The sequence below is a fragment of the Podarcis cretensis genome (genome assembly GCF_951804945.1).
Source record: "Podarcis cretensis genome assembly, chromosome: 3".
In the NCBI taxonomy this organism is placed as follows: Eukaryota; Metazoa; Chordata; class Lepidosauria; order Squamata; family Lacertidae; genus Podarcis; species Podarcis cretensis.
This window is the reverse complement of record NC_137172.1, coordinates 11695001-11713696: the sequence shown is the minus strand read 5'-3', so window position 1 is coordinate 11713696 and position 18696 is coordinate 11695001. Positions and strand designations below refer to the sequence as shown.

The window sequence follows — 18696 nt, the reverse complement described above, 5'->3', positions numbered from 1 at the left end:
CTCTGAGTCAGAGGAGTTCCGCCATTGCCGATGGCGCTAACCCGGAAGTCCCTCCAGAACAAATTAAGTTCTTAACCCGAGGTACCACTGTACAGGGCTGCCTTCAAAAATGGCTTCCTCTGCCACTGCTGTCCACCTCCTCCTTCGAGCCTGCCCAGCACAATGGCCACTTCCTCCATGCCCAACCAATCCTTTTGCCATGACCTCTTCTGAGCCCGCCCTCTGGTGGAGGCACTTGGGGGTGCTGTGGGGGTAGGAGGGGTTTTGAGTTGTGGGGAGGCAGGTGAGGGGGTGGGCAAGGTACAAATGGAAGGAGTTTGGCCAGGTGTGGGGATGGGCAACAAGGCAGGCCGAGTGAGCCCAGGTGGTTGTCTTTGAGTCTATATAGAAAGATATTTGTATCAAAATGGCACCTCATCTTTTAACAGCGACTCATTTGTTAATTTCAGCAAACTGCCAAAAAGCAAGAACCCCCCATGGTAGAGGAATGGATTGTGAAACTGGGGTGTTGCGTTGACAAAGATGGGGAGAGTTAGAGAGGGTAGGACAAAAAGCAATCTGTTCATAGAGGAGCGGACTGTATTTGGTATGCCCTGCGGAGGACCTTAAGGTCCACAAATGACAACATTTTGGAGGTCCCAGGTCGCAAGGTGGTTAGATTGGTCTCAACTAGGGCCAGGGCCTTTTCAGTACTGGCCCCAACTTGGTGGAATGCTCTGTCCCAATAGACTAGGGCCCTGCGAGACTTGACATCTTTCCGCAGGACCTGCAAGACAGAGCTGTTCCGCCTGGCCTTTGGTTTGGACTCAGTCTGACCCTTATGTTTCCCTCCCCTTATGGTTTTCATCTACAGGCTACTTTTAAAATGAGGCTGCATTTTAAATTTCATTTTAACCTGTATTTTAAATTGTTTTTTTTCCTATTATGTTTTTATTGTAATTTTACCAGTGTTAGCTGCCCTGAGCCTGTCTCTCGCTGGGGAGGGTGGGGTGTAAATAATTTTTATTATTGTTGTTGTTGTTATTATTATTATTATTATTATTATTATTTTATTTTTCATGTACTGAAGTAACAAAGGACAAGAAAACAGACAACCTTTTCTTATACTGGATGTATCCCAATACGTATCCATTTCTTTATTTTATGTATTATTTTGTTTGGGATTTGAGAGCTGTATATCTGTGATGCTTTAATAAAGGAAAACATGGCGAAAGAAGGAGAAAAAAATATTGGTATTTTGGGTAGGCTGTGCAAAAGAACAGCAGGAGCGATTCATCTCTCTCTCTCTCTCTCTCTCTGCCTTTGAATGGCAGGTTTATTTACTTTGGTGATCACAGAAGTATGGGGGGGGGGGAACCCTCAGTACCACAACCACCAGCAGAAATCAAACCTTCAAGCTCAGAATGTAAGCATTTATTCTGGAAATCGATGTATTCATTTCAGGAGATTGCTCCTTCTTGTATTAATCAATGAGAGTTCAGGCCCAGGTAAATGCCCCATTTTGGAGAAACAGTATGAGGGACTCAAGAGAGCGGTCTGGATCCTGCTGGAAGGAAAGGGAGAGGCAGTAAGTTAACAATTTTACGACCCCTTCATGATCAGGGTGGATATTCGCGTATAGAGAGAAGTGTGGAATCGGGTTATTTTTGTATTGCATTACGACTTAGGACGGCCTTCTATCTATTACTCGAAGTACATCAATACTAAGCTGCTTAAAAACTCACTGTTGCTGAGCTTCAAGTCATATAGCAATTTCTTTTCAGTTCCTTGGTAAGATCTTGGGCACTTTGGAATATAAGAACATAGGAAATTGCCTCATGCAGAGTCAACTAGTTCAGTATTGTCCACACTGATTGGCAGCTGCTCTTCAGGCATTCTGGCAGAGGACATTCACAGCCTGACTTGGAGACCCCAAAGACCGAGGCTGAGATCTCCTGTGTGGAAAAGAGGTGTTCACAGGGTTCAGGGACTTTGTGGGTAGTTGTAAGGGTTGCAAACAGAATTTTTTTTTTTTTTGGGGGGGGGGACATTCAATTGCACAAAGAGAAACCCTACCGCTCATGCAAGGTTCGCCTTTAGTGCTCTGCTACCTTGACAGATCAGAAGGTCAGCGGTTCGAATCCCCACGACGGGGTGAGCTTCCGTTGCTCGGTCCCAGCTCCTGCCAACCTAGCAGTTCGAAAGCACAAAGCGCAAATAGATAAATAGGTACCGCTCCAGCGGGAAGGTAAACGGCGTTTCCGTGTGCTGCTCTGGTTCGCCAGAAGCAGCTTAGTCATGCTGGCCACATGACCCGGAAGCTGTATACTGGCTCCCTCGGCCAATAAAGCGAGATGAGCGCTGCAACCCCAGAGTCGTCCGCGACTGGACCTAATGGTCAGGGGTCCCTTTACCTTTACCTTTACCTTGACTACAGCCCAAAACCTATTGCAAACGACTTGCATATCTGATTTAGTTCAACCTTCTACCAGAGAGCCAGTGTGGTGTAGTGGTTAAGAGTGGTAGACTCGTAATCTGGGGAACCGGGTTCGCGTCTCTGCTCCTCCACATGCAGCTGCTGGGTGACCTTGGGCTAGTCACACTTCTCTGAAGTCTCTCAGCCCCACTCACCTCACAGAGTGTTTGTTGTGGGGGAGGAAGGGAAAGGAGATTGTTAGTCACTTTGAGATTCCTTCGGGTAGTGATAAAGCGGGATATCAAATCCAAACTCTTCTTCTACCTGCCCCTTGAGTAACTTATAATGTCAAAGAAGAATCATAGAATCATAGAATCATAGAGTTGGAAGAGACCACAAGGGCCATCGAGTCCAACCCCCTGCCAAGCAGGAAACACCATCAGAGCACTCCTGACATATGGTTGTCAAGCCTCTGCTTAAAGACCTCCAAAGAAGGAGACTCCACCACACTCCTTGGCAGCAAATTCCACTGTCGAACAGCTGTTACTGTCAGGAAGTTCTTCCTAATGTTTAGGTGGAATCTTTTTTCTTGTAGTTTGGAACCATTGCTCCGTGTCCGCTTCTCTGGAGCAGCAGAAAACAAACAAACAACAAGAAGAGGAGGAGTAGATTAAGGATGACAACTTGGAAAAAGAAATCATAATTATTATTTTTGCTGATGATCGCCTGATTTTTCAATAGCTCATTAAAAAGACGCAAGGCAAAAAGGTAGCAAACTGTGATAGCTATTAAGTTGTTTGAAGAAGCATCAACAGAGCCAGGAAGGGAGGAATTTACTGGCAATACACATTTTCCAGTTTTCCCCCCTGTTTTTTTTTTACCGGCAGTCAATAAATTTGCTGGCAATTGGCAAGTCACTTTTTGATGGTGTTATTGAGGATGTACCAGCAATCAGAGCCAAAACGAGTAACTTGCCCCAAATTTGCAAGTCTAATGCTGCCATTGGAGAAGATACTAAAATATGATTCCCTCCCCGCTTTCCCAAACCCTTGATTGCTTCCGTTCCCTTCATTTTCATCTTGGTTTGCAACTGATAAAGTGTGACTTTGCAAATCTCAGCGGAATATCTTGGGAACAAAAGTGGATAATGACACAAACATGTATTATTTATAATATGCCGGGGATGTAGATATTTAAATAGAAGGGGGGGGGGGGGGGAGGAATCAACTTGCCAAAAATCACGAGCAATAAAAGAAGTCCCAAATGAAGCCAAGAAAGAATCATAAATGAGAAGAAAATTAGACTCTCTTTGGACAAGAAGGATCAGAAAATGTTACATTTGTGAGCTGAGATGAAATTCACCCAGGATTATCAACCTCATATATCCAACATGCTTAAGTCTAATTAATGCATGAAGGTGTTAAGACCCTAGCGTAAGCTGTCCTGCCAGACTTAGCTACGTCACCCCCCTCACCTTGGAAAAAAGGGTAATCAAGTCTTTGTTCTTCTGTTCAACCATATGAACCCTACCAGTAAATAGGTCTAAGCTTGATGCTCCAAGCTCAGACCATGTGGCTTAACCAAGCCATCCTTGTGTTTCTATACAAACAATTTTGAAACATTTACCACTTTGGAACCTAAGTTTTACTGCCTGTGTTTTCTTGCTGCTGTATGGAAAAGCACATGAATCTGACCTTTGAAGAGTTTGTAAGTAAACCATTTTTAATTTACCAAACATGTGGTCTCTTTCTATGCAAAGGGGAACTTTGGAAGCTACTTAGATGGGGATATTTTAAAGATCTAACAGCCTATATTTCCACACTTTACTTTGCTGCATTTTTTGCGATTTAAAATTTCTGCTGGGGTTCTCTCACCAAAGAATACTTATCACCCAGCAGAATAACAAGAAAAGTGTAATTCCTCTCAGTGAAAAGGCAAATAAATGAATCAGCTCAGACAGGGTTTTTTTTTTTTTAAAAAAAATTTAAGGTCCTGGAATCTATTTTGAGGGATTTATTGCTTTCCACAATGAGCACACATATTTTTTCTTGCTGTTGCTCTGGGTTAAATACGGGACTGCCTCTCCTGGTATGTCCCATGGAGGACCTTACGGTCTTCAAACAAAAACATCTTGGAGGTCCCGGGCCACAGGGAGGTTAGGCTGGCCTCAACCAGAGCCAGGGCTTTTCCGGCTGTGGCCCCAATCTGGTGGAACGCTCTGTCACAAGAGACCAGGGCCCTGTGGGATTTGACATCGTTCCGCAGGGCCTGCAAGACAGAGCTGTTCCACCAGGCCTTTGGCCAAGGCACAGTCTGACCTCCTCCTTTGGTAATCGTCATAGAACTCTAGCCCAATGGTTGCCATTAATTTGATTTTGAATTGATTTTGGAATGAATTGATTTTAGAATGCTGAGTTACTTTTATTGTTGTTAGCCGCTCTGAGCCCGGCTTCGGCTGGGGAGGGCGGGATATAAATAAAATTTATTATTATTATTATTATTATTATTATTATTATTATTATTATTAAAGTTGGTTTCTGAAACACCGAAAGACCCTACAAAACCTGCTTCCTAGATGAATGCCAATGTCACAAGTGGCAATAACTCCATCACAAGAAGTCCTCCTTTGGTTTGCTTTTGAATCCATCAAGAGACAGTTGTCTACCTTGTCTAAGATGCCTTCTTTCTTAACAAAGATCCCATGGCCGATGCCAGCTTCCACCGATCTCAGCATGTTGTTGGACTACAAGCCCCATGATCCTCAAGCTCCAGCATGACCAGTGCTTAAGGACGATGGGAGTTGTAGTCCAACAACTGGCTCACATCACATTGTCTATCTTGGCTTGTTATCCTTTATATAATTTTTTTGCGACTGTACAGGACTAAGGCACATGCTACTGAATAAGTAGAGATTTCATTTCACCTGATGTAGCTTTCCCCACTTCTTCAAAATAACACCCCCCCCCAGCCAAAATCCTCTTCTAAACATGTACTAGGGGAAAACTACAGTGCGGTATAATGGTTTGGCTGCTGGACTATGACCTTGGTGACCAGGGCTCAAATCTCCACTCAGTCACTGTTAAAATTCCAGCTCCGTGATTGCAGTCATGGGATTGTTGTCTATCACATGACGGTGCATGTTTTGACTCCACAGAGTGGGATGTGACGGAGACAGGATGTGTTTTACTGTGTTCTGTGAAGTAGGACTATTGTCCTTTTTTCTCTTTGCTGTCTGATGCTAGAGAGAGAGGGAGCCATGTTGCAGTGCTCCATGTGTGTTTATATGTAAATAAAGTAGATTAGCCAAAATGCTGAGTTGCTGAGGTCTGTCACACGCATGATGCGCAAACTCTGCAGATCCCTAAGTGTGCTGGTGTTGGTTGGCATCGGTCGCTGTGATGTTTGGACAGAAGAAAGCTTTTGAAGCTCCCGAATGATTGACCAGGAGGGAGAGAACATGCCAGTCGGGCATGTGTCCCTGCCAGGGTTCTACTCAAGTGTAGGCTGAACTCCTGACAGTCACATGGAGTTGAAGCTCACTAGGGACGCAGGTGGTGCTGTGGGTTAAAGCCTCAGCGCCTAGGACTTGCCGATCGAAAGGTTGGCGGTTCGAATCCCTGCGGCGGGGTGCGCTCCCGCTGCTCGGTCCCAGCGCCTGCCAACCTAGCAGTTCGAAAGCACCTCCGGGTGCAAGTAGATAAATAGGGACCGCTTACCAGCGGGAAGGTAAACGGCGTTTACGTGTGCGGCTCTGGCTCTGGCTCTGGCCAGAGCAGCGATGTCACGCTGGCCACGTGACCCGGAAGTGTCTCCGGACAGCGCTGGCCCCTGGTCTCTTAAGTGAGATGGGCGCACAACCCCAGAGTCTGTCAAGACTGGCCCGTACGGGCAGGGGTACCTTTACCTTTACCTTTTTAGGTGACGAAAGGCCAGCCACAGTGTCTCAGCCTAACCTCCCTCACAGGGTTGTTGTGAGGATAAAATGGGGAGGAAGAGAACCCTCTTTGGGGGAAAGGTGGGATGGAAATGCAATAAAAATAAAAATTCTGCCTTGGCCAGACCATATCTGGAATAACGTGTCCAGTTCTGGGCGCCACAATTTAAGGGGGATGTTGAGAAGCTGGAAGGTGTGTGGAGGAGGCCAACCAAGATGATCAAAGGTCTGGAAACCAAGCCTTATGAGGAACAGTGGAGGGAAATGGATATGTTTATCCAGGAAATGAGGAGCGAGCGAGAGAGAGAGACAAGATGAGAGCCATCTTCAAATATCTGAAGGACTGTCACATGGAAGAGGGAGCAAGCTTGCTTTCTCCTGTTCTGGAGGGTAGGACTCGAACCAATGGCTTCAAGTTGCAAGGAAGGAGATTCCGATTAAACATTCTGAAAAACGTTCTGACAGTAAGAGCTGTTTGACAGTAGAACAGACTCCCACAAGAGGCGATGGACTCTCCTTCCTTGGAGGTTTCTTAATTCCGATGGCAATCTGTCATGGATGCTTCAGCTGCTATGGATGGAGCAAGCTTGTTTTCTCCTGCTTCACTTAATAGATTGAAATTTGGGGGTACAAAAAAAAGAAAAGAAAAAAGAAACAACAACAGACATCTGAAACAATGTACAGTGGTACCTTGGTTTACAACCATAATCCATTCCAGAGATCCATTTGTAAACCAAAACAGGTTGTAACCCAAGGCGTGCTTTCACCAATGGGGCCTCCAATTTTATTTGTCCATATTCCAAAAAAAGAAAAAGAAAAAAAGGGTTGTAATCCAAAAAAAGGTTGCAAACCAGGACATGCACTTCCAGGTTTGAAGTGTTTGTAATCCACAACGTAAGCAAACCAAGACGTATGCAAACCAAGCTACCACTGTTACTTATAAAAATGTTACTTATAAAAATGTTACATTAATACAAAGTTACTAATATACAGTCATACCTCATGTTACATTTGCTTCATGTTACATTTTTTCAGATTCCGTCCCGCAGCGACCTGGAAGTACTGGAAAGGGTTACTTCCAGGTTTCGCCGCTCGTGCATGCGCAGAAGTGCTAAATCACGCTTTGCGCATGCGCACAAGCGCCAAATCGCGCTGCGCACCTGCGCAGATACGGCACTTCAGGTTGCGGACTTTTCATGTTGCAAACGAGCCTCTGGAACGGATCCCGTTCGCAACCAGAGGTATACCACTGTATAGAAATCAGTATCACACCCTATCTCTCAGCCTCCGGTTTCTCAACATGGCTCCAATCAAGCTCTCAGCTCACTAACGAAAACCTCACAGCAAGAAGAGATCCTGGAAAAAGCGGGCGTCTCCCCAGCTTTCTATTCTAAAATTGGTTTTTATGGGCACTCCCTCAGGCTGCCCACAGCTGTGGCCCATGCAGCTGCACACCCAGTTCCAAGGACAGCAGTGGAGTTTCCCAGGTGGTCCAGAGGATGGGGCAAGGCTTGGACAAACACCTGCCAAGGACTCTTCAGTTGTGATCCCTGCTGTGCAGGGGGTTGGACTATATGATCCTTAGGGACCCTCTTCTAATTCTAGAATTCTGTTAGGATTGCCACCTTTGTTCTGGCAAAATACAGGACAGGGCAGGGCTGTTGGGGGATGACCCCCCCCCCCAAATCTGGTGCTGAAGTAACTTCAAAGCAATCCATTGCCATCTATTGCAGTCTAACAGGGTGGCCCCTGGGGAATTTGTCACACATAAACATGACTTTGTAAATCTGTCTGTGCTTGGCTTTCTTCTTCCTCCTCCTCCTCCTCCTCTTCTTCTTCTTCTTCTTCTTCTTCTTGTTTAGTCCTTTAGTCGTGTCTCACTCTTCGTGACCCCATGGACCAGAGCACGCCAGGCACTCCTGTCTTCCAGTGCCTCCCACAGTTTGGTCAAACTCATGCTGGTGGCTTCGAGAACACTGTCCAACCATCTCGTCCTCTGTCGTCCCCTTCTCCTTGTGCCCTCCATCTTTCCCAACATCAGGGTCTTTTCCAGGGCATCGTCTCTTCTCAGGAGGTGGCCAAAGTATTGGAGCCTCAGCTTCAGGATCTGTCCTTCCAGTGAGCACTCAGGGCTGATTTCCTTAAGAATGGATAGGTTTGATCTTCTTGCAGCCCATGGGACTCTCAAGAGTCTCCTCCAGCACCATAATTCAAAAGCATCAATTCTTCGGCGATCAGCCTTCTTTATGGTCCAGCTCTCACTTCCATACATCACTACTGGGGAAACCATAGCTTTAACAATACGGACCTTTGTTGGCAAGGTTGGCAAGGAACTTTGTCCCCTTTGTGGATCACTGCCTTGTCATGGCGAAGGGGCTTGAATAACTCAGAGAAGCTATGAGCTGTGCCGTGCAGGGCCACCCAAGACGGACAGGTCATAGTGGAGAGTTTTGACCACATGTGATCCACCTGGAGCAGGAACCGGCAAGCCACTCCAGTATCCCTGCCAAGAAAACTCTATGGACAAAGACAACAGGTGCTTGGCTTACCCAGAGCTTAAATGCATGACCTTTCACACAGACTTCCACACACCTGCATTTGGAGAGGATCCCTAACTTGGCACAGAAAGGGAGAAAGAGAGAGAGATGGGGGGCATTTGTCCCCCTAGATCAGGTAAATAAATTAAAATACTTAACTAACTGACCTACTGAGTCACAGATAAGTACCTACAGTGGTGCCTCGCAAGACGAAAAGAATCCGTTCCGCGATTCTCTTCGTCTAGCGGTTTTTTGTCTTGCGAAGCAAGCCCATTGATGGCTTAGCGGATTAGCGCTATTAGCGGCTTAGCGGCTTTTAGCGGCTTAGCGGCTTAGAAAAAGGGGGGGGGGGAAAGGGAAAAACCTCCGCAGGAACTCGCAAGACATTTTCGTCTTGCGAAGCAAGCCCATAGGAAATTCGTTTTGCGAAGCACCTCCAAAACGGAAAACTCTTTCGTCTAGCAAGTTTTCCGTCTTGCGAGGCATTCGTCTTGCGAGGCACCACTGTATTGGTCCGAATATAAGACGTACCCACAAATAAGCCACACCTTTATAATTCAAGGCGGTAGTTCTGGGAGGCGGGTGCGCAGTTCCGAATATAAGACACTTTAACTTTTCACAGTCAGAATTTGGAAAAAAAAGTGTGGCTTATATTCGGGCCAATACGGTAGGTTAGGGACGCTGGTGGCGCTGTGGGTTAAACCACAGAGCCTAGGACTTGCTGAACAGAAGGTCGGTGGTTCGAATCCCCATGATGGGGTGAGCTCCCGTTGCTCGGTCCCTGCTCCTGCCCACCTAGCAGTTCGAAAGCACATCAAAGTGCAAGTAGATAAATAGGTACCGCTCCAGCGGGAAGGTAAATGGCGTTTCCGTGCGCTGCTCTGGTTTGCCAGAAGCAACTTAGTCATGCTGGCCACATGACCAGGAAGCTGTACTTCAATAAAGCGAGATGAGTGCCGCAAACCCAGAGTCCTCCGTGACTGGACCTAACGGTCAGGGGTCCCTTTACCTTTACGGTAGGTTCTGCCCCCCCCCCCCCCCCAATCCTGGCTATGCCCATGGAGAGACAGTATCTGAAATAAAGCTGTAACAATACAGGAGGTAGCATTTTACATTGAAATACGGGGCAATCCTGTATTATGAAGGATAGGTGTCAAGCCCTAAATTCTGTAATTCGATGATTCAATTCTAGACGCGGCGCCTGTGGGCCAAGCCCGCGAGGTGGCGCCTGCGAGCCGCGCCTCCCTCTCTCTCGCCCCCCCCCAGCTCCCCCCAGCATCGCACGTGGTCCACCACCTCCCAGCTGAAAAGCCTCGCGCCGCCTCACTTTCGCTCTCACTCTCACTCTCGCCCGGCCAACGTGGACCGCGCCGCGGGCGCAGCGCCTGCCCAGGGCGCCGGACCAGACCCTCCCGTGCCCAATGCGCTCTCTGGGCATCCCGTGGCTCCGAGAGCGCCGCTCGGAGCGTCCGCAGGGAGCCGGTTGCGCGGGCTGAAGCGGGGCGAGGCCGGGCTGCCCGGGACGGAGGAGGAGGAAGAGGAGGAGGAGGATGAGGATGGCTGCCAGGGACGAGCCTAGTTGAGAAGCGGGCAGCGCCCTTTCCTGAGCTGCAACGGAGGAAGGAGAGGGCGGATCGGTGCCCCCGCGCACGGATTCTCCCGGAGCAACGTGGGGAGGGTCCGGTTCTCTCTCGGATCTGTGCCTCTTTCCCGCTTCTCCAGACCCCGGTCTCCAAAGCTGCGTTGTCCAGACTGGGGAGTGGCGCGCAAACCTGCCCTTGGTCCGCATCCTCACGTACAAAAGACCCGCGTGTCGCCTTCCCGCGCTCGCTGCGTCCGGAGAGGGCGCGTGGGCGTGTTGCAGGATCTAACAGAAAGGCGACCTGCAGCTGGAAAGCAGGGGAAGGTCCTCGAGTCCTGTCCGGGGGGATCTGGCAAAGAGACTCGGATCGTGCCACTCCCGGATCCCTGCTTCCGAAGGAGGTCTCGCGCCGGAGCCGATGCGGAGCAAGCCCTGACTTTCGCGGAGCAGAAGGAAGCGAGGAGACACCCTCTCTGCGCCTCCTTTGGGAAAACAGGCTGGGAGGCGCTGGGTGAGCGATCCTTCTCCGCCCGACGGCTCTAAGGATCCTTTGGGGCGGCTCCACTTTGTTTGCAAAGAGCCGGACTTGGGAGGGGCGCGTGGACTCGCCCCACTCGTGATCGCGCCGCGTGGCTCGCAAGTTCGTAGGCGCGGGGGGCACTGTGAAACTCCTTAGCGCGCACGGGTATATATATGTGTGTGTGTGTATTTTCCCTGTTGAATTTGGAAGATCCACTAAACTCTGAGGCTGAAGCTGTGCGGAAACACCCCAACTCCTTGTTACAACCCCCCCCCCCCCCCCCCAGGCACACACACAACAAAGATTTTGCTGTTTTACGGCTCCCTCCGCCCGGGTACTGTTCTAAGCGCAGACTCAACAACCGGATCGGAGGATTGAAGATTCCTTATCTTCTCTCTGTCTCCCCCCACCTCTAAAATAATTTGCAAGGATGTCTTTTTACCACGGAGGGAGCGCCTCCTTCCTTCTGAGCAAGCCACAATAGCTTGGGGGAAAGCACCCCCCCTTCACTTTGCTCTTTACTGCATTCCGAAGTCACTCCGATTTCTCGGAGAGGAACTGTCCCGACTGACTTAAAGGCGTTGTTTTCGAGATCTGAGGCTTGAGGGTCCTAGTGGAATACGGAGTGCAACGACATTCCCCCCCTCCCCATCCTAGGCAGGCGATCCCGGAGCCATTTGGGCCGCCGGCACCATGTCTAAGGTGGCGACTCCGGCCGGATCCGCACCTGGAGCCGGGGCGTCGGCGTCGTCGGCGCCGGGCTCGGAAAGTTGCGCGGCGGGTGTGGCCGAAGACCTCTCCAAGGTGTCGGACGAGGAGCTGCTCAAATGGACCAAGGAGGAGCTGATCCGGAGCCTGCGCAAGGCGGAGTCGGAGAAGATGAGCGCCATGCTGGACCACAGCAATCTCATCCGCGAGGTCAACCGGCGCCTGCAGCTTCACCTGGGCGAGATCCGGGGACTTAAGGTACACACCTGGGAGAGAGGGGATGGAGAGGGGAGGCCAGGGAGGGAGTAGTCTAATTTCTGCCGGGTGTCAGAGAGGCAGGATGTTTCTGGATTCCCAGCTCTAGGAATCACAGCTGGGGAGAGAGATCTGTTTGGCCACTGGGAGAATATACTGGATGCAGTTCCCTCCAAGAATTTTTAAAAATGTAGGAGCTAGCGGACCTGACTGGAAGAGTCTGTGACCAGAAGGAGGAGGATTATCACGAAGAATGGACGAAATTGAAAGAATACTTAGTTAAATATGTTAAGTTAAATTAACTGGAAAAGCTTGCAAATACCAGATAGGCCTAGGATTTAAATATGTAATGGGATGAATTAATATGTTTAATGCTGAATTGGAAAGAAAGAAAGATGTTAAGTGATTAAGTTAGTTTTATAAGAATATTGGTTTTGGAAAACCGTTAAAATGATATACACTGAAATTCAACCAGGGGATATGAGGAAGTCACTTAACAATGTTACTAAGTTTGGTTCCAATACGGTTGAGATTTATGTTTGTTTGTTTGTTTGTTTACTGATTTTTTGGAAAGTCAATAAAATTTTTCCAAAAAAAGAGAATTTTTAAAAATGTCTTTAGGTGGAGAATCCAAATGGCATCCATCTCTCTCAGTTGCTTCCCACTGGGAAGTTCTTCTCTTGAATTACTGAACAGCTGCTGGGAGACTTTCCACCCGGGAGATTCATCTGTCTCCCATTCTGTCATCTCCAAAATCTGCCAGTTGAGATTGGTTTGCCTCATGCTAGTGTTGCCTCTGCCTCTTTGCCGTGAAAACAATGTTTCCTTGTTTTTAGATGCCAGCCATCCCTCTCCAAAAAGAAACAAACAGTTATTGCTTTGATTGCTAGGACTCACAGAATCGTAGCGTTGGAAGGGACCCCGAGGGTCATCTAGTCCAACCCCGTGCAATTCGGGAATCCTACCCTGGGTGGGCTTGAACCACCAACCTTCTGGTTAAGAGCCAGGCACTCTGACCCATTGCGCCGCAGAGGTGCCTCAGTCCCAGAGCATGTGGAGTAAGGTGAATGTGTAACCTTTGAGAATGTGCAGAGTGCAGTCAGCACTGAGTGATGGGTTAGGAACAGCTTAAGGTCACCCAAGTGAGGTTCATGGCTGAAGTAGGGATTTGAACGCTGGTCACCCAGGTCCTAGTCCATGACTCTAACCACTATGCCACACTGCCTCCCAATGCATGTTGGAGAATGTCCCTTGGAGAATGTTCAGAGGTCAGGAGGTGATGGTCTAGTGCAGTGTTTCCCAACCTTGGGCCTCCAGTTGTTTTTGAACTACAATTCCCATCATCTCTGACCACTGGTCTTGCTAGCTAGGGATGATGGGAGTTGTAGTCCAAAAACAGCTGGAGGCCCAAGGTTGGGAAACACTGGTCTAGTGCACTGGGGGCAGTGACCGCCTACATATGTCTCCCCTCCCTAATTCCTTGAATGCAAATAGACCTAATGGACTCCTCAGTTCATCTTCCCCTACCCCTGAAGGCACCATTTCTTCCAGCCATTGTAGAAGATGAATCTTCCTGGCCATCTTCTGGCCTTCAAAAACTGATTTTGGCATATCCCCTGTAAATGTGTTGCATATAGATTATGATTTTGGGGCATAATGAGTACTTGGACACTGTCTCCATTTAACAGATCCTTGCCCCCCGCCTGGAAAGTTTATCAGATGCCAAGCTGATTACTGGTTAAACTGGAAAGAGACTCTGTGAGTAGAGTCGGGTGGGGGGGTGCCCTGAGTCTTTTGATATTCTTGCTTCATGGTTTGGACCCACAGCCTTGAGCCCCTGGGAGAATAAGTCAAGCCCTGCTGGCTCAGACTGGAGGTTATAGATCAGGCTTCCTCAACCTCGGCCCTCCAGATGTTTTGAGACAATTATTATTATTATTATTATTATTAATAATACCCCGCCCATCTGGCTGGGTTTCCCCAGCCACTCTGGGCGGCTTCCAACACAATATTAAAATACAGTGATGCTTCAAACATTAAAAGCTTCCCTAAACAGGGAACAGACTACAATTCCCATCATCCCTGACCACTGGTCCTGCTAGCTAGGGATCATGGTAGTTGTAGGCCAAAAACATCCGGAGGGCTGAGGTTGAGGAAGCCTGTTATAGATAACAGAATCTTAAGAGTTGGAAGAATCCTGCGGATTCATCTAGTCCAACCCCCTGCAGTGCAGGAATATGCAGCTGTCCCGTACCGAGATTGAACCTGCAACCTTGGCGTTATCAGCAGGATGCTCTAAATGAGCTATCCAGGTCCATTTTCTCCTGCATCCTGTTTCCTGAAACAGCCAACCAAATGTCTCTGGGCAACCAGAAGGCAGGGCATGAAGGCAGTAGACCTCTTCTGGCGTTGCTCCCCAGCAAACCAATGTTTGGTGGTATGCTGCCTGGAGGCTCTGTTGAGCTGTCCTATGCACCAGGGACAAACTCATTTTTAGAGTGCTTATCCCTTCCTAGCCAAATCAGCATTATCCATGCACAAGAGGGAGGGGCGGCAGGCCTGGGGTGACCCCAGGGTTTGCAGAGTTGCCCCCCTAAAACAAAAACAACTTAGGGGAAAAATCTGTTTAAGAAACCACCTCATTGGACTGAGTATGCTGAGGATCTGCTGCAGGAGATAGGAAGTGGAATGGAGTATCTTGCAAAAGGGCATGGCTGGCTGCTTGGAGCACTGAACGGGAGTATTCCACGCTGCACCATTTTGTTGCAGGTCCCACTTATCATGACTAACTGTTACTTTATTGCCAGAGCGAGGGCTTTACTATTAGGAACTTTTTTTTCCATCTAGGGAGAAAATCCACTTTGGAATCCATTATCGGAATCCTTAATGCACAGTGGATTTTATTGCAGGAGATGATGTCTGAGTAGGAGCCTGAACATTGTGTCTGCTTAAGGAGCTTCTGCCTGGCAAGAATTTCTCCACCGTAGAATTTGTATTGCCACATGATCTTCTTTTTTCATAATTAAAACATGTGTTCTCTTTGCCTATTCCACCCTGGAGGAAAGTTGCTCTGTCGGAATGGGGGTGTTCATTGGCTGGCACAGGGGAGGTGGGAATATGAGGGGCACTGGGAAAGACTGATAATGGATGGCTGAAAAATATTAGCGCCAAACCAGGGAAATCTGTGGCAGTTGGGAATTTGCCACTCCTGAGATGCTGCTCTGGCTTCGCTTATTACTTACCACCCTACCCTTCCTCTAAGAAACTTCTCTGTCTGCCCCTTGCGTCAGTCTCTGACATTTCCGGTCCAAAAAATGTCTGGATGGAAAAAACCCTCCTAGCCTGGCATTCCGAAGAGCCAACAGCCTGAGTCTATATAGAGCATCTTCCCACTTTTATGTGGTCCAGATTAGATGTATGGGACTAGACCTGCTTAGCCCCAGCAGCTGAAATGAGGCAGTGCAGTGTAGTGGTTCGATTCAGGTGTCAGACAGAGCTGGGAACCCCAAATCTGAATCCCGCTTCAGCTGGATTAAGCAGCTGAAGCTCATGGGGTTAACTTGGGCCAGTCATTTTCTGGGCTGTTGTGAGGCTAAAGGAGGGGATTTTGTGTGTGTGTTTGGAGAACTATATGATGTCTTGATCTTTTGGGGGAAAGGGATGAATTGAATTTTATTATTACGGTCACAGACCAGTTCCGGCTCACTTACAATGCCAGGAAAATCATAAAACACAACAGGAATACATTGAATTGCGATTGGGTATAACAGAGACAATTCAGATATAGCGGCAGTTAAAATATATATTAAATCTTGATCACTAAAATATAACCTAAAATTGTCATTTAAAACCTTAATCATTTTGGTAGTACCGCTTGTTCCCTAAGTTTTATGGCAGTCGCACAGAATTTGGCCACCCTTAGCGTGATCTCTAGATCCTTGTCCTCTACCAGGAGTTTTAGATATTGAAGTTCGGACCCATTTGGAGGGGGGGAAGGATTAATAAACATGATGGTGATGACGACGACCACAAGTACCTCTTATTTCTGCACTGTTTGAGCAACATGCAGCCACCTGTGGTTCTCTGCAGTTTATGTTCCCTCAATACTTCCTTTCCATCCTATGTTGTTTAAGTCATGATTGAGTGGAGATAGCTCAGTCAGTAGAGCATAAGACTCTTAATCTCAGGGTCGTGCATTTGAGCCCTACTTTGGGCAAACGATTCCTGTGTTTAAGAGGGTTGGACTAGATGACCCTCGGGTTCCCTAACAACTCTACAATTCTATGATTGCCCTTAAAAGGTAAAGGGACCCCTGACCATTAGGTCCAGTCGTGGCCGACTCTGGAGTTGCTGTGCTCATCTCGCTTTATTGGCCGAGGGAGCCAGCGTACAGCTTCCGGGTCATGTGGCTAGCATGACTAAGCCGCTGCTGGCGAACCAGAGGAGCGCACGGAAATGCCATTTAACTTCCCGTTGGAGTGGTACCTATTTATCTACTTGCACTTTGACGTGCTTTCGAATTGCTAGGTTGGCAGAAGCTGGGACCGAACGAAGGGAGCTCATCCCGTCACGGGGATTCGAACTGCCAACCTTCTGATCGACAAGTCCTAGGCTCTGTTGTTTAATCCACAGCACCACGATTGCCCTTACATCCCACCTTTTCCTCCAGGGAGATCCAAGGTGCCATACATGGTTTTCTCCCATCTCATTTAAATGCCACAACATCCCTGCAAGGTAGGTTCGGCCGAGAGGCAGTGCCTCTCCCAAAATCACTCATTGAGCTTCATGGCCGAGTGGGGATTCGTACCCTGCTCTTAACAGCACCCGTGTGAATCCAGGAAAGGAACTGTGGTCCGCAAAGAGTCAGCTTCTCCCCATTTAAATAGTTCCTCCTCAGGGTTGGGGGTTTGAGCCCCACGTTGGGTAAAAGATTCCTGCTTTGCAGGGGGTTGGAATAGATGACCCTTCTGGTCCCTCCCAGCTCTCCAGTTCTTTGATTCCCATGATGGTGGTTGTGAAAGAGACACCTACACACCACCAGCTTTTCGTAAAGCTCCTCTGTGTGATCACCTGGAGAGAGTTCTTGTGCGTTCTAGGCAATCAGGAGAGCACACGCCCAACTTGGATGTGTAGATAAGACATGGGGAGGCAAACTAAGGCCTGGGGGCCAGTCTGACCCAATTGCCTTCTAAATCTGGCCTGTGGACGGTCTGGGAATCAGCCTGTTTTTACATGAGTAGAATGTGTCCTTTTATTTAAAATGCATCTCTGGGTTATTTGGGGGCATAGGAATTCGTTCACCCCCCCATATATAGTCCGGCCCCTCACATGGTCTGAGGGACAGTGGACTGGCCCCCTGCTGAAAAAGTTTGCTGACCCCTGCTTTAAGAAGACTTTGCAAAAAGAAAAGAAAAAGTTTGTTGATTGCCTCATTGGCTTTTCGTTGTTGTTGTTGTTTAGTCATTTAGTCGTGTCCGACTCTTCGTGACCCCCTGGACCAGAGCACGCCAGGCACTCCTGTCTTCCACTGCCTCCCGCAGTTTGGTCAAACCCATGCTGGTAGCTTCGAGAACACTGTCCAACCATCTCGTCCTCTACTGTCCCCTTCTCTTTGTTCCCTCCATCTTTCCCAACATCAGGGTTTTTTCCAGGGAGTCTTCTCTTCTCAGGAGGTGGCCAAAGTATTGGAGCCTCAGCTTCAGGATCTGTCCTTCCAGTGAGCACTCAGGGCTGATTTCCTTCAGAATGGAGAGGTTTGATCTTCTTGCAGTCCATGGAACTCTCAAGAGTCTCCTCCAGCACCATAATTCAAAAGCATCAATTCTTTGGCGATCAGCCTTCTTTATGGTCCATCTCTCACTTCCATACATCACTACTGGGAAAACCATAGCTTTAACTATACGGACCTTTGTTGGCAAGGTGATGTCTCTGCTCTTTAAGATGCTGTCTAGGTTTGTCCTTGCTTTTCTCCCATTGCCTTTTAGCGTGCCACAACTCACATCCTTGAACGGGCTTTTACAAGATTGCAAGATTTTTGTCCTGATCTCCCTGCCATAGCCCTTTGAAGCATTTCCAGTGGTTCCCCTTCCTTGTTGCTACTTGCCTAGTCGTATCCAGCTTCACACCACATCTGTTTATGCTAGTTCCTTCTGGTGGGTTGTGCATGTGCGGCAAAAGAAAGGAAGAAAAGTCATCTTGATTGCTTTGCAAATGGTTAGTGTATTGCTGAGTTAATGGGCTGTATGGATTATTATTTATGGTGCTGGAGGAGACTCTTGAGGGTCCCATGGACTGCAAGAAGATCAAACCTATCCATTCTGAAGGAAATCAGCCCTGAGTGCTCACTGGAAGGACAGATCCTGAAGCTGAGGCTCCAATACTTTGGCCACCTCATGAGAAGAGAAGACTCCCTGGAAAAGACCCTGATGTTGGGAAAGATTGAGGGCACAAGGAGAAGGGGATGACAGAGGACGAGATGGTTGGATAGTGTTCTCGAAGCTACCAGCATGAGTTTGAGCAAACTGGGGTAGGCAGTAGGAGACAGGAGTGCCTGGCGTGCTCTGGTCCATGGGGTCAAGAAGAGTCGGACATGACTAAACAACAACAAATGGATTATTATGTGTGCTGTACCCTAATGCAGTCCCCACTTGTCAAGAAAGGCAGAGGAGAAGAAACTGTGGAAAGGAAGGTGGAAAAAAATATATATTCACCCTCCTCCCTCCCCAGAAAAGCTCTTTCCGGGTGGTTATATTTAGTGACATCCCC

General features: G+C 48.2%; 1 protein-coding gene across 6 annotated transcripts in view; it reads left to right on the top strand.

Moving 5' to 3' along the window:
• Positions 1-11306: 11306 nt before the first annotated feature.
• Positions 11307-18696, top strand: part of CCDC85A (coiled-coil domain containing 85A) — a 164725-nt gene continuing 157335 nt past the window's right edge. For all 6 annotated transcript variants that reach the window (XR_013836572.1, XM_079968808.1, XM_079968807.1 and 3 more), the window contains exon 1: positions 11307-11934. Coding sequence is in view for 5 of the 6 variants with exons in the window: in XM_079968808.1 (XP_079824934.1) it covers positions 11662-11934 (273 nt within the window). In the remaining variant the exon portion in view is untranslated. The remainder of the gene's footprint in view (positions 11935-18696) is intronic.